Below are 11,575 nucleotides of genomic sequence, written 5' to 3'. Positions count from 1 at the left end.
GTTCGACTGACGCCAAAGGGCTGATGGTGGCTCGTGCCGCGTTGCATGATAAATCTCTCTCGAAGGAAGCCCCATGAAATCCAAGAAAATTTGTCGCTTGCCCAGCCTCATCAATGGAGCCACGCAGAGTTGTGCCATGCTGGATGGTCGTCAGGAAAAAGGTGGAAAAAAGTTAGCACTTCTTGGTTTCGATCCAAGGGCCTTTGGGTTATGAGCCCAACACGCTTCCTCTGCGCCAAAGTGCTTTATATTTTGGAGTGGACAAACAAGCCTTTATGTTGTTCTAGTGCAGTCAAAGTGAAGCTTCAACACTTTCCGACTCATTCCCAACGGTCGCAATTTCAATTGCCATTTTCGCTTTTTCCGACGAACGCGGCGCTCAATGCACATGCATGCTGTTGCCAAGGTCGTGCTCATCCTGACCAACTTTGCATTTATCGGGGGGGGAGGGCTTTTGATTTGGTTGGGAATCAAGACGCGCGACATTCACTGGAGTGAAATCTTCTACAGTGGAGCCCCCGCAGACATTAGCACCTCGGCCACGGACCTCATTGCGCTTGGAGCGACCGTAATCGTTATTGCGCTCTTTGGTCTTTTCGGTGCTGTGTGCCAAAACCGATGCGTCCTCACGTTATACTCAATATTCGTCGTGCTGGGGTTGGTTGTGTTTGTCGCAGTTGCCGTTCTTGGTTTCATGTCCGCGTCCAAAGCTCACTCGTGGACGAGCAAACGATACCCCGCTGAACGTGCAGAACAAAGGGTTGCCGAGCGATTCAACCAAGCGTATTGTTACGCCGAAGGGGGGCGGTTCTGTATCACGACTTCCGTGTCCGACGCCATCGAAACATTTTTTCCCTCCGTGGGGGGCGGCGCCGCGGCGCCGTTCAAGGCCGTGGGCATTGACGTGGATGCCAAGACGGGTCTTCTTGGTCTGTGCGACCAAGTGGATGCAAAACTCGAGTCAGTGCCGTCCCTGGCCAAAGTCGTGCCCAAACCATTCAAGAAGGCGTGTGCGATGTGCAAACAAGTCAATGCGACGGTGGGCGACTTCCGTGGGCTCTTTGACTGGATCGACGCCAAGTGTCCGTTGACTCGCGCGACGGCACAATGGTGTGGCAAGTTCGTCTTGACCCAGGACAACCCTACGTCTGGACCCGAAGAGGGCTCACCGTACACGCAATGCCGCAAAGCGGCGCTCGTGTCGTGGAAGGGATTCGGGACCCAAGTCGGGTTTGGGGGCGTCGTTCTCGCGACCCTGTCGTTGTTTCTCATTGGGTTGTCATGCAATGCCGCCCGACAGGACGACGGGTACACAACCATCATTTAATCGTGACGGATTCGTTGTGTCAAGCCGCTTGACGCGTCGTTGCGTTCCCTGCACTGAGGGGTAGTCTGTAGTTGAATACGAGCCTCGTTTTGCATCCGTAGCATCGCGATCGTGGCTCGACCCGACCACCCCTAGCTCGCAGGGCCACGTAGCCATAAACGATGCGACAAGCACAACCAAATCGCGTTTGATGGGGCCACAGTCGAGGTAGAAGTCGACACGATCCATCACTGCTGGATGCATTTTAACGCAAGAGACTATCGAGTTTGTTCACACTCGACTTGGTCAAGACTCGGGTGGGTACATCGACGCGCCAAATGGCCCGAAGGCAATCGGTCGGGAAGGCGCGGCGGTTCTCCATCAAGAACAGTTCCAACTCGGTCTCCGTCAGCGTCAGCAGCTGAAAATACCTAGCCGTTCAGCAGTACCCCGGTCAATATCACGCATGGAAGGGATAGACGCGATTGTACCGTTTTGCACGCTCAAAGTGGAAAAAGTCGCGGGGGATGGCAGGATGGCCGTAGAAGAGCGCGGTCAAGGTCTGCTGCAAGGCACATAAGTTGACTGTCATTTGGCCGACGCCCGCAACGCTCAGCTTCGGTACGTATTGCACAATGTGCATGGCAATCGTCGCTTCGAGTCGGTCCAAACCATCCCACACAAACGCGATCTTGTCATGTGCCAGCGGCAACTTCATGCGCATGAGATGCGCATTCCACGCAACGATGCAGTCGTGGGGACTGATTGGCGGTGGCGCAGTGGTGCCAGTAGCCTGTGCTGTCGGCGAAGCTATCGATGGTGGAGCGGACGCCTGCGCCACCAGCGGCGAGGCGACTTGAGTGAGATAATAAAACGCTTGCAATCGGAGCTCCCGCCGCAAAAAGAAGAGACATTCATCGGCGAGTCCGCTGCATCGCCAACTCACAGCCTTCACGTTCCCCAGCACGTGCTGCAAACGCGCCATGAGGGTTCCGAGAACCGATCGGGAAGTACCTCCAATGCATCTGCGTCGTTGTGTTTGGCTAAAAGCGCTTGCATGCACGTTTCAGTATGCAGAGACACAGCATCGCAAGCCATGTTGATGTACGCAAGCATGGCGAGTTTGCCTTGGTCGAACAGCAGGCCCTTGCTCACGTGGGGCGCCGCCCAAAACGCGGGGTCCTTGAATTTGACTTCAAAGTCCCATTCTTTCATTTGCATCTCTTCCTTCTTGGACATCGCTGGCGGGCCTTCCGATGGGCTGCCCTACGCAGTCCATTCATCGCCGTGATGATAATGTCGATTCGATCGAGGGAATGTCCTTCAAGACATGAACGGGTCGTCGACGTCATGTACATGTCGACGACAAACTCAAGTGCCGGCGGCCATAACAACAAATTACCGACGAAGGTGGCGTTGTCAAGATCGGTGTCGGCAGCGCATAGCTGTAGCCATAGTTGTGGCCAGACGGCGCAGTCAAGGTCGAAGACTTGTCGTTTTCCGACGAAGTGGTGGACGACGTGGGCAGAACTTTCGCGAGAGGCTGATGTGGCACCTTGCCCTTGGCCGTCAAGTACACGTCCGATTCTTGAAACGATCGCATGAGTTCCGTCGCGGCGACACCCGTTTCGAGCTGATTCAACGTGCCATCGCAGATTTTCCTGCGGGATGCACCATCGTGAGTAGTAGTGCGCAGTTTTGCCCAAACATCGTGGCAACGAACCGGACGACGGCAGAGCACTCCTCAACGTAGCGCAGTAACGTTGCTTCGACGACTCCAGCAACGTCGGGAACGAAGGATGGCATGGTTTCGAGCATGGCAAACATCGCGTCCACGACGTGCAGCACCTCGTGGACGTCTGGGATCTGAAAAGGCACATCCTAGCACGAATATGTAAGTCCAATTTTGTGTGAGCCACGCAAATGTGCAGAATTGGTGGACGTATTCAGCGATGCCACCAACGTACCAACGGAGGGGACAACTCGAATCGACGAGGCACACGAGTCGTGGGACTGGAGAGAAAGGTCTGCAACTAAAATAAGTTGCTGAACAACGTGCTGATGCGACTCTACCTCGGCTTCACTTTTGAGGCGAGGAAACCAAACTTTGGCCAAGTACGGGTGCAACATGTCGGCCGCGTATGAAAACGTCGACTTGCCGATCGACACGATCGCGTCGGAAAACTCGACCAGGTCGGGGTACACCACTGGGACGTGAAACAAGCTCGATGGACAAACAACAGAGGCGCGGTTCGAGTCGACCGGCATTGTTGCAGGCTGCGGCGGCGCGATCGCAACATTTCCTTGCAGCTGGGCAAATCGAAACAGTCCCGTCGACGAGTTGGGTTGCAATGCCGACGCCGAAAACGCGGGTGCTGCACCGCTCGTGGCGTCCGTCGTAATGTACACTCCCAGCTGGTCCTACTCGTTGCGGGTGAAGGAATGCCCGAAAAGAATGGTGCTTGACTTCACCTGGAGCAATCGAAACACGCTCTGGATCACGTCCGGAAGGGTGCAGCTTGAATGGTCCAGCGTTTGTACGAGCACCTGATGACGGCGCACGACTTGACCAAGGGCTTGACACAGCGCCTGGACAAAAGTCTGAAAGTTCGCCGACGCTGCATGACGCCCGAACGTTGACTCTTCGTAGTATCCCTTGCCCTGACAGAGCGACGCAACTTGGGACAAAACCTTGGTCAGGTGCACCCCGCGAGTGTTCTTGATCGTGCCAGCAACATCCACTTGCCGTGACAGCCTATGTGAACGTCATTACCCTCCATGCGCAAACCAACTCGTGATGCAAACACAACGGCAAGTAAAATCCCACGTCAAAGCGAGCTCCGTCGCGCGTTGCACCGTCCAGCACTGGCAGACACCTCATATGCACCTCGTTACCGCTTGACACAATCCACGAGGGCTATCAACTCGGTCGTAGCACGCGGCTTGGACGGCGCGTTGCCAGAGAAAGAGCTTCTAGTGATACAGTCAGCAACTTGCCGTTGCAAGGATGTGGGAATTACGTCGAGGGCATGATGGCGTTGGATGGGGCGGACGAGGTACCGCTTGAAGGCAGCACATGGACGGAAGGCACCATGTCTGCTTGAGCCAAAAGTGATTGAAACGCAGACACAGTTTGCTTGAGTCCTTTTGTAAAGGTTCCAAACACGTCCTGCAACCACAAACACGTCGGGAACGAACACAGATGGACGTTGCGCATGGCGAAGCAACGTGCCTCAAGGTAAAGGATGGATTCGATCTCGTGTACGACGTGATCCTCGATGAGTTGCTTGCATTCGATGATGGCGTTGCGCATGATGGCGATTGCGTGGAAGACAGCGAGCTTGTCCCCCAAGACCAAGTCAAAAGCGCGCAAGTAAATGTCTACGGCCGCCGGCGCGTTCTTGGCAGCAAGCATTTGACGAATTCGACTCGGCGCTTTGTCGATGAAGTCGATGTCGTCAACGACTTCAATCACCTTCTTCGATTCGTACTTGAGAAGAAGCAAGTCGTTCAAGTTCTTGGTCTTGGCGGTCAATATCGCCTTGCCTTCCATGCTGCGCTTGCTCACTTCGACAAGACCCGCCCGCGCCTCTGTACCGTGGTCATCGAGATATGTACAGAAAACATCCATGTCGATGGTGCATACCCTGAAGCTGGTTCGAAATCACATTAAACTTTCCCAACGACGCGTTGAAGTTGGAGTAGTTGGCCTCGACGACCCCTGCGATCTCGTGATCCGCTAGCGACCGATACCGACCGATCGTCTGCAGTTGGTCCTTCCTCACGTCGTCCGACGCACCAACTATGTAGCGCAGCATGTACTTTGTCGCGCTGAACTTCTTGTCCAAGAAGACACGGTCGATCTCTTCGCTTGCCTTCATTGTCCACGTCCGACCCTTTTCAGCATGCGAAGATCTGCCGTTTCGGATCAATCGAATCTAGTAATACTAATATTATGTTAAGAAGTACTAAAGTGATGACGTCGAAGTGTTGTTCAACTTTTCCCTGGGTTTGATGACATTTGCGTTTGTCATGGCACGGCGGGGCGTGGATTTGTGCCTGGATTTAACGACAACTGCTGTGAAGAATCCACGACAAATTCGAAATTCCCCGGATTTTACGACGTTTTGTGTCGTAAAGCGAGGTTGCATTCATCCCTCGACAACCTTCCAAACGTAACCCCACGATTCAATGAATGTTAATTACTGGCTAAAATCCAGGAAAATATCACCAATCAAATCGTGTCAAGTAGTGCAGAAAGGACAGAACTGCGGCCAGACGATGCTGGCGGCGCGACGTGTTTCCGTGGGAAAATGGACCTACTTGCGGCGACGAGCGGCCTTTGCGACAAACTCCAAGCCTCTCCACAGTAACCTTCAGCAGCTACATGATGCTACGTCTGAGGCCAGTCCATGGGGGAAAGTTGCATTGGGGATCATTGGAGGGAGCGTACTCCTCGGCGTGGGCCTTCGCGTAGTCCCACAACGTGATGGTCAACAAGCATATACCTCAAAGATCCCCACTGTGCCCACTCCGCCGTCTTCCTCAGCGGTTGCTGCGGCTTTCCCGCAGCGTGATGCAACGTGGAAGCACACACTGGACCATGTTGTCCCTGCTATCGGTGCGTCGTCCCATGAATCGCCACCCTCCACGGAGACGTCACTAATCGATCTACTGTCTCCAGTCTCGCTGAAGCTAAATTCTCCTAAGGTACATACTCGCCCGACGCTCGGCACACTGCAGGATTCATGCCGACGGAGACTCTATCTCATCTCTTGTGTACGCATCATGTAGTCGTTTGATACAGAAAGCCCAGGAAATGGATGGGCTACGGGCTTTGTTGTCGATGCAGAGAAAGGAATCATTCTCACGAACCGCCATGTCGTCGGCGCCGGGCCCATTGTGCGTTGCCATCACTGTTTCTGCAATACCTGGTGATGGTGATCCGTTGTTCCTTGCATTAGGACGCCGAAGCCATCTTTCAAAACAACGAAGAAGTTCGCGTCACGCCAATCTACCGTGACCCAGTTCATGACTTTGGCTTTTTCCGCTATGATCCATCGGTACAACGTTTTGGCCACTTTCCCCTGTGCTGTGGCTGAGATGTCGGATTGTGTGTGTACTCCATCGATCCTCGTGGTGTGGATTTGTGTGAGATTCATGACGTTTTTGAAACTCAATTTGTGTGCATATTTCGAGTCGTTGTGCTCTCTATTGATCGCGCCAAGGGTGCTGCGTGTGGCATTCTAGCTTGCGAGTGTGCTCACATGGCAGCCATGTTGCTGTGCAGTGTCGCGCGGGTATTTTGCAACGCTGCGCATGTTGCTTCTTCCACTGCATGATAGCACGTGCTGCTTTTTGCTGCTTTTTGATCTTGTCTCGACGGGCCATGGTCGTGTTTCCGTAGCACGTGCGCCACTTGAACGTGCCGTCGTTGCCGCTCCATCCGGAAAAAGCCATTGTTGGCACGGACATTCGTGTCGTCGGGAACGATGCAGCGGAGAAGCTAGCGATTGCCAGTGGCACGTTGGCGCGGCTGGACCGCGATTGCCCGGCGTATGGCTTCAATACGTACAACGATTTCAACACGTTTTACTTTCAAGCGTCGTCGGGGACGTCTGGCGGGAGTTCCGGGTCCCCCGTGTTGAACCAGGACGGCCAAGTCATTGCTTTGAATGCTGGAGGAAAAATGGGCACAAGTGCATCGTACTACCTGCCTCTTGACCGCGTCAAGCGCGTGCTGGAACGGCTGCAGCGCGACCCGTCCGCTGTCGTACCTCGGGGTACAATCCAAACGGTATTTGTCCACAAGGTATGTAGATTACATTGAATTCCGTGGTCGAGGTCAATACTATGGATGGTACTAGCCGTTCGACGAAGTGCGCCGGCTGGGCCTCCCTGCTGACACGGAAGCATCCCTGCGCCGCACATTCCCGGCCGCCAATGGTCTGCTCGTGGTCGCAGAAGTGCTGCCAAGCAGCCCATGCGCCACTACCATCCACCCTGGCGACGTTCTCTTGCGAGTCAACGGTCAACCTGTTCACCAGTTTGTGCCGGTTGAAGCGGCACTGGACGATTCAGTTGGTCAGTCGGTGAGTCCCTCCTTCGATATCTGGGTGTGGGCAGCGCGCTGCCGTGGCAAACAAGGCGCGTTTTCGATCGTGGGGTGCACGTGTTGCTGCGTTGGCAAAACTCGCTTTCACGTCGTTTGCCCACACAGCGTATTTATTGTACACACAGGTGCGATTGGAGTTGGATCGTGCGGGGAAATTGGTTTCGGTCGATGTCCAAGTCCAAGACTTGCACGCGATCACACCATCGCGCTTCTTGGACGTGGGTGGCGCGGTTTTGAACCCGCTGTCGTTCCAGCAAGCGCGAAACCATGCATTGAAACCCAACGCGCCTTACGTCGCTGACCCAGGTACATTGGTCAAGTCATAAACATGTCGATGCGTGCACACTGACAGTGGTGGTTCCGAATAGGTTATTTTCTCCAGCGGTCGCGCATTCCGAAGGGGTCGTTGGTGCTGTCTGTGAATGGCATCAACACCCCAGACCTGGAATCGCTCAAGTGTGTGTTGCAACAGTGTGCGGACCAGGAAAAAGTCGTCGTCAAGTACATAAACGTGGCGACCAAAGTGGAAAAAGTCGAGGTCGTGCATATCGACAAGCGATGGTTCCCCTTTCAAGAGTACACGCGGGACGACTTGACTGGCACGTGGACGTGTGTCAACTTGAACGGGTCGAACGGCGCCGCGACAGCCAAATCGCCGTCGCCCAGCCAACCTCTTGGCTCGACATCAATTCTTCCTGGCAAGAATTTCATCGAAGGCGCGCTGGCGCCGTCGCTTGTGACAGTCGAGTACGATCGGCCATTTAGTATCAATAGCCAAAACATGTCCAACTACCGTGGCACGGTACTGCAAACGACTTGCCATCGCGAATTCCAACGATTCATTCGAACGCGTGTAGGGGTTGGTTGTCGACGCCTCGCAAGGATTCGTGGTTGTCGATCGCAACACGGTCACGGATCGGCTCGGCGATGTCACTGTGACGTTTGCCAACACGCTCGTCGTGCCCGCGACCGTCCGCTTTGTCCATCCCGTGCACAACTTTGCCATTGTCCAGTACGATCCAGCTTTGATTGGCAAGACTCCCATTCAAAGCGCCAAAGTGTCGCGCGCACCGCTCCAACCATCCGATCCGGTGTGGCTTGTGGGGCTCATGAGCGGTGTACGTACTGCCAGCATTCGCAGTGCCCACGCCGTCTCCTTTGTTCGCGTTAGGTCGGACGCAACAGCTGGGCAGAGCTCGTGTCCCGCGAGACGTTGGTATCGAGTGTCAAGTGGATTTCGCTGCCGATGCCGACCCCACCGCGCTACCAAGAGCACAATTTGGAAATGGTGCAGCTGCAGGACGTTGTAACAACTGAAGGAGGTGCTGTGTGCACCCCAGACGGGAGCGTCGCGGCGTTCTGGGCGTCGTTTTCGTTCCAGCAACAGCGCGGGTATGCCTGGCGTCTTACCCATGGCTGACGCGGCCCATTTGTAGCAATGCCAAAGTCGAATCGCAGTTTACACGTGGAATTCCCATGGACATTATCATGGACAGCGTCGATCCGTTGGTACAAGGCGCGCCGACGCCCCACTTGTACGATCTCGGCGTCGACTTTGAGCACATTAGTTTGGCCAAGGGACGGGAGTTGGGCATGGATGCCGCTCTCGCCCATGCGTTGGAGATGCATGCCCCCGAGCGCCGCACGATTTTGTCGGTCGGGCGGCGTTGGGGCGGCACTGACGCTCAGTCTCAACTTCGGAATGGTGACTTGGTAGTCAAAATTGACGACGCCATCGTCACGTCGTTCCGGGAAGTCGAGGTGCGTCGAGATGTGGTGGTGGCCGAGATGCTGACGTGTGTGTGTCGTCCGAAGGTTGCAACTCAAAAGCCATCGGTCGTGGCCACAGTGATCCGCCAAGGAAAGCAACTTGACGTGACGCTGAAGACGGTGCTTCTCGAAAGCTGGGAAGTCGACCGAATCGTGTGCTGGCAGGGACTGTTGTTGCAAGTTCCACCGCTCTCGGTTGCGTCGCAGAGGGAAATCTCGTCGAAAGATGGCGTGTACGTGTCTTGCAGGTACGTCGATCCTGCATCCCAATAAATTTCTGTTGCCATGGCAGTGCATTGCTGCGTGGAGTTGCCATGGGCTCATAAGATGGGTAGATACGCTGGATCGCCCGCCGCGCGGTACGGACCGCCTCCGACGTCTCGCATTTGTGAAATCAACGGCGAACCGATTCGTCATTTGGACGACTTTGTCGCGGCGTTGAAGCGCCAGCCAAAAACGAACGCGTCGATTCGAGTCAAGTACATGGACTTGACCGGCAAAGTCCACCTCACGACTGTGAAGCTGGAACCGACGTTCTGGCCCACGAGCGAGTTGAACTACGTGGATGGCGAGTGGCACCGCTCGCCGATCGACTGAGAGCCACACGTTAGACCGTCATATCAACACATTTCTTGTTGCAAGCATCGTCGGCGACTACGTGGAGGCTCTACCAACGTGACCATGGATGGCGGCCATTGTCGAGCTAACATGGCCCACATGACGAGAGGGTTCAATGTGTCAGCGTGTGTCGTGCCAGGGATGCAAATTGTGGAGTCCCTGCAACATCTCCACGATACGTGTGCGACTGCCTGCGCACTGTCCATGCGTGTTCGAGGGTCGGTACAAATGTGAAGGTGGAGCACACACGTACCATGCCGTGCTGTCCAGTCGCTCGTCCGCTCAAACACTGCACCGTGCGAATCTGTTGCAGCAAGCGCGCCAGAGGTATTCGATTGCATCACGGTACTACTTGACAAACCAACGCATCGAAAGGGCCATCGTTCGCCAAGAATTTAAACGAAAAACGCGGCTTCACGGACGGTGGTCGGGGGAACGGGGTGGCCTGGTTGACCCTGTTCGGGTGCAGGTTGCGACGGGAGTTGGAACGACTGGAACGACATTAATGTTGGAACTTGGCGTGACTGCTGCCGCATGCTCACTTCGGTGTCTCCCAAGAGCGTGAGGAGGTCCTGGTATCGAATCGTCGTGCCTTTCGAGGCAAATTCGAGGCGCACGAGGGTCGTGAACTTTTGGCGTTGGAAGCGAAACCCAAACTGTTTCAAGATGCCGCGCAGCACTTCCATCTCAATGTACCCGTCGCCTGCATCGTCGTCGGTCGCGTCTGCGTTTGCGAGCGCCGCCGCGAGGTCGGCGAGCGTTTGGTGCGTGTGGTGCAAGTGGTCCAACACTTGGCGAGCCATGTCGTCCTTCATGGCTTCGACTTCGGCAAAATGCTCGACGATCGCGCTCAGCTTGTGTGCGTCGACGCGGAAGAGGCTGTTGATGATGGAAAACTCCCGTGTGATCTTGGGGGCGACCACAAACGTGTTGAGAAGCAATGGGATCACGACCAGCGCCGCCTTGATCACTGCCATGCCGTTGAACCCGTCCAAGTACAGCACGCAATTGATAAAGAGTGCGTAGTAGAACCCGTTCATGACAAACAGCAACTGGATCAGGACATGCACGAGCTTTCGAGAAAAGTACGGCAAATGGAGCGACCCCACGCCATGCAGCTTGCCTTTGGGCGTGGTGGGGGACGGACTGCGTCGGCGCTTCATCCGTCGGCCCACGGTCCCAAGCAGTCCACACAGCAAGTCGTGCGCAAACAAGTGAGCGAGAAAGTGTGCGTCGTGCGAATCGTCGCTCAACTCGTCGGCGATCCGTCGCATGTTGTCGATGGCTTCCTGCGGAGGCATCGGCGGCAAACTTGCTTCGTATTGCACAACGTGGCTCAGCGCTTCGGCCATGGCTTCCGGAGTCGCCATGTTGCGATGTTCGCGAATCCACGACGTCGATCCGTCCTGCACGATGTTGACTTTCTTGGCCGCGTGCTGCAGCAACAGCTGAACCAACTTGCGCAAGTACACCAAGAGCAGGATCATCAAAGTCCACAGGGACACTGCAAATCCGATAAACACCCACCACCGCACTGGCGTGATCGCCTTGAACTCGCCGTTTGAGAGCAATTCCCCGCTGAAGATGAAGAAGAGCGCGTACGTGGCCATGAGGACAATCCACATCGAGATGTCGATCTCCACGAGGTGCGCGACCTGGCTGTCTTGTACGTCTTCCACATACTTGTCAAAAGGAAACAGCTGCGGGAGGTCGTACGACCGCAAAAAGAGGCACCGGAGGAGCTTCACTTGGAGCTGGTACTCGAG

The 11,575-nt window shown here is 55.2% G+C and overlaps 4 protein-coding genes and 1 non-coding gene across 10 annotated transcripts; 2 read left to right on the top strand and 3 right to left on the bottom strand.

Annotated features, from left to right (window-relative positions):
• Nucleotides 1-173: 173 nt before the first annotated feature.
• On the bottom strand, nt 174-245 carry H310_14949. The gene has a single exon. It is a non-coding gene; the product is annotated as a tRNA-Met (tRNA).
• A 137-nt stretch (nt 246-382) lies between these two features.
• On the top strand, nt 383-1,327 carry H310_14948 (hypothetical protein; the record flags this gene model as incomplete). The annotated part of the gene is made up of 1 exon (XM_008882929.1): nt 383-1,327. One exon carries the CDS (start codon nt 383-385, stop codon nt 1,325-1,327), a length of 945 nt encoding a protein of 314 aa, XP_008881151.1.
• Nucleotides 1,328-1,352: 25 nt separating this feature from the next.
• Nucleotides 1,353-5,219, bottom strand: H310_14947. 2 transcript variants are annotated; one of them, XM_008882927.1, is made up of 12 exons: nt 4,953-5,209; nt 4,539-4,897; nt 4,327-4,475; nt 4,202-4,279; nt 3,779-4,061; nt 3,380-3,727; nt 3,274-3,333; nt 3,030-3,187; nt 2,709-2,967; nt 2,321-2,572; nt 1,798-2,276; nt 1,353-1,737 (listed from the first exon to the last, which is right to left on the bottom strand). In XM_008882927.1, exons 1-12 carry the CDS (start codon nt 5,185-5,187, stop codon nt 1,572-1,574), a joined length of 2,826 nt encoding a protein of 941 aa, XP_008881149.1. In that variant the 5' UTR covers nt 5,188-5,209; the 3' UTR covers nt 1,353-1,571. The 2 variants fall into 2 exon arrangements, with proteins under 2 accessions (XP_008881149.1, XP_008881150.1); XM_008882928.1 differs by having other exon boundaries at nt 1,572-1,737; nt 4,202-4,276; nt 4,953-5,219.
• A 340-nt stretch (nt 5,220-5,559) lies between these two features.
• Nucleotides 5,560-9,980, top strand: H310_14946 (hypothetical protein). 5 transcript variants are annotated; one of them, XM_008882923.1, is made up of 13 exons: nt 5,560-5,927; nt 5,991-6,016; nt 6,101-6,208; nt 6,271-6,369; nt 6,714-7,118; nt 7,174-7,398; nt 7,547-7,727; nt 7,790-8,223; nt 8,279-8,539; nt 8,593-8,813; nt 8,858-9,182; nt 9,237-9,439; nt 9,527-9,980. In XM_008882923.1, exons 1-13 carry the CDS (start codon nt 5,588-5,590, stop codon nt 9,786-9,788), a joined length of 3,090 nt encoding a protein of 1,029 aa, XP_008881145.1. In that variant the 5' UTR covers nt 5,560-5,587; the 3' UTR covers nt 9,789-9,980. The 5 variants fall into 5 exon arrangements, with proteins under 5 accessions (XP_008881145.1, XP_008881144.1, XP_008881148.1 ...); XM_008882922.1 differs by having other exon boundaries at nt 8,858-9,439; XM_008882926.1 differs by having other exon boundaries at nt 8,593-9,182.
• A 224-nt stretch (nt 9,981-10,204) lies between these two features.
• H310_14945 (hypothetical protein) lies at nt 10,205-11,569 on the bottom strand (the record flags this gene model as incomplete). The annotated part of the gene is made up of 1 exon (XM_008882921.1): nt 10,205-11,569. A coding segment is annotated over one exon (1,365 nt), but the record flags the coding sequence as incomplete, so codon positions are not given.
• Between the last annotated feature and the right edge of the window lie 6 nt (nt 11,570-11,575).

This window comes from Aphanomyces invadans, assembly GCF_000520115.1.
Source record: "Aphanomyces invadans strain NJM9701 unplaced genomic scaffold supercont1.111, whole genome shotgun sequence".
In the NCBI taxonomy this organism is placed as follows: domain Eukaryota; phylum Oomycota; class Saprolegniomycetes; order Saprolegniales; family Verrucalvaceae; genus Aphanomyces; species Aphanomyces invadans.
This window is presented reverse-complemented; position numbering and strand designations above follow the sequence as displayed.

Excerpts from the sequence above, each read along its gene's own strand:
- H310_14946 (XM_008882922.1), top strand. The coding sequence starts at position 5,588 with ATGCTGGCGGCGCGACGTGTTTCCGTGGGAAAATGGACCTACTTGCGG. Across the intron at positions 5,928-5,990 it reads CCATGTTGTCCCTGCTATCG|TCTCGCTGAAGCTAAATTCT; the intron begins GTGCGTCGTCCC and ends TACTGTCTCCAG. Across the intron at positions 8,540-8,592 it reads TTGTGGGGCTCATGAGCGGT|GTCGGACGCAACAGCTGGGC; the intron begins GTACGTACTGCC and ends TGTTCGCGTTAG.
- H310_14947 (XM_008882927.1), bottom strand. The coding sequence starts at position 5,187 with ATGAAGGCAAGCGAAGAGATCGACCGTGTCTTCTTGGACAAGAAGTTC. Across the intron at positions 4,476-4,538 it reads AATCCATCCTTTACCTTGAG|GACGTGTTTGGAACCTTTAC; the intron begins GCACGTTGCTTC and ends TTGTGGTTGCAG. Across the intron at positions 2,573-2,708 it reads TGACAACGCCACCTTCGTCG|GGCAGCCCATCGGAAGGCCC; the intron begins GTAATTTGTTGT and ends TGGACTGCGTAG.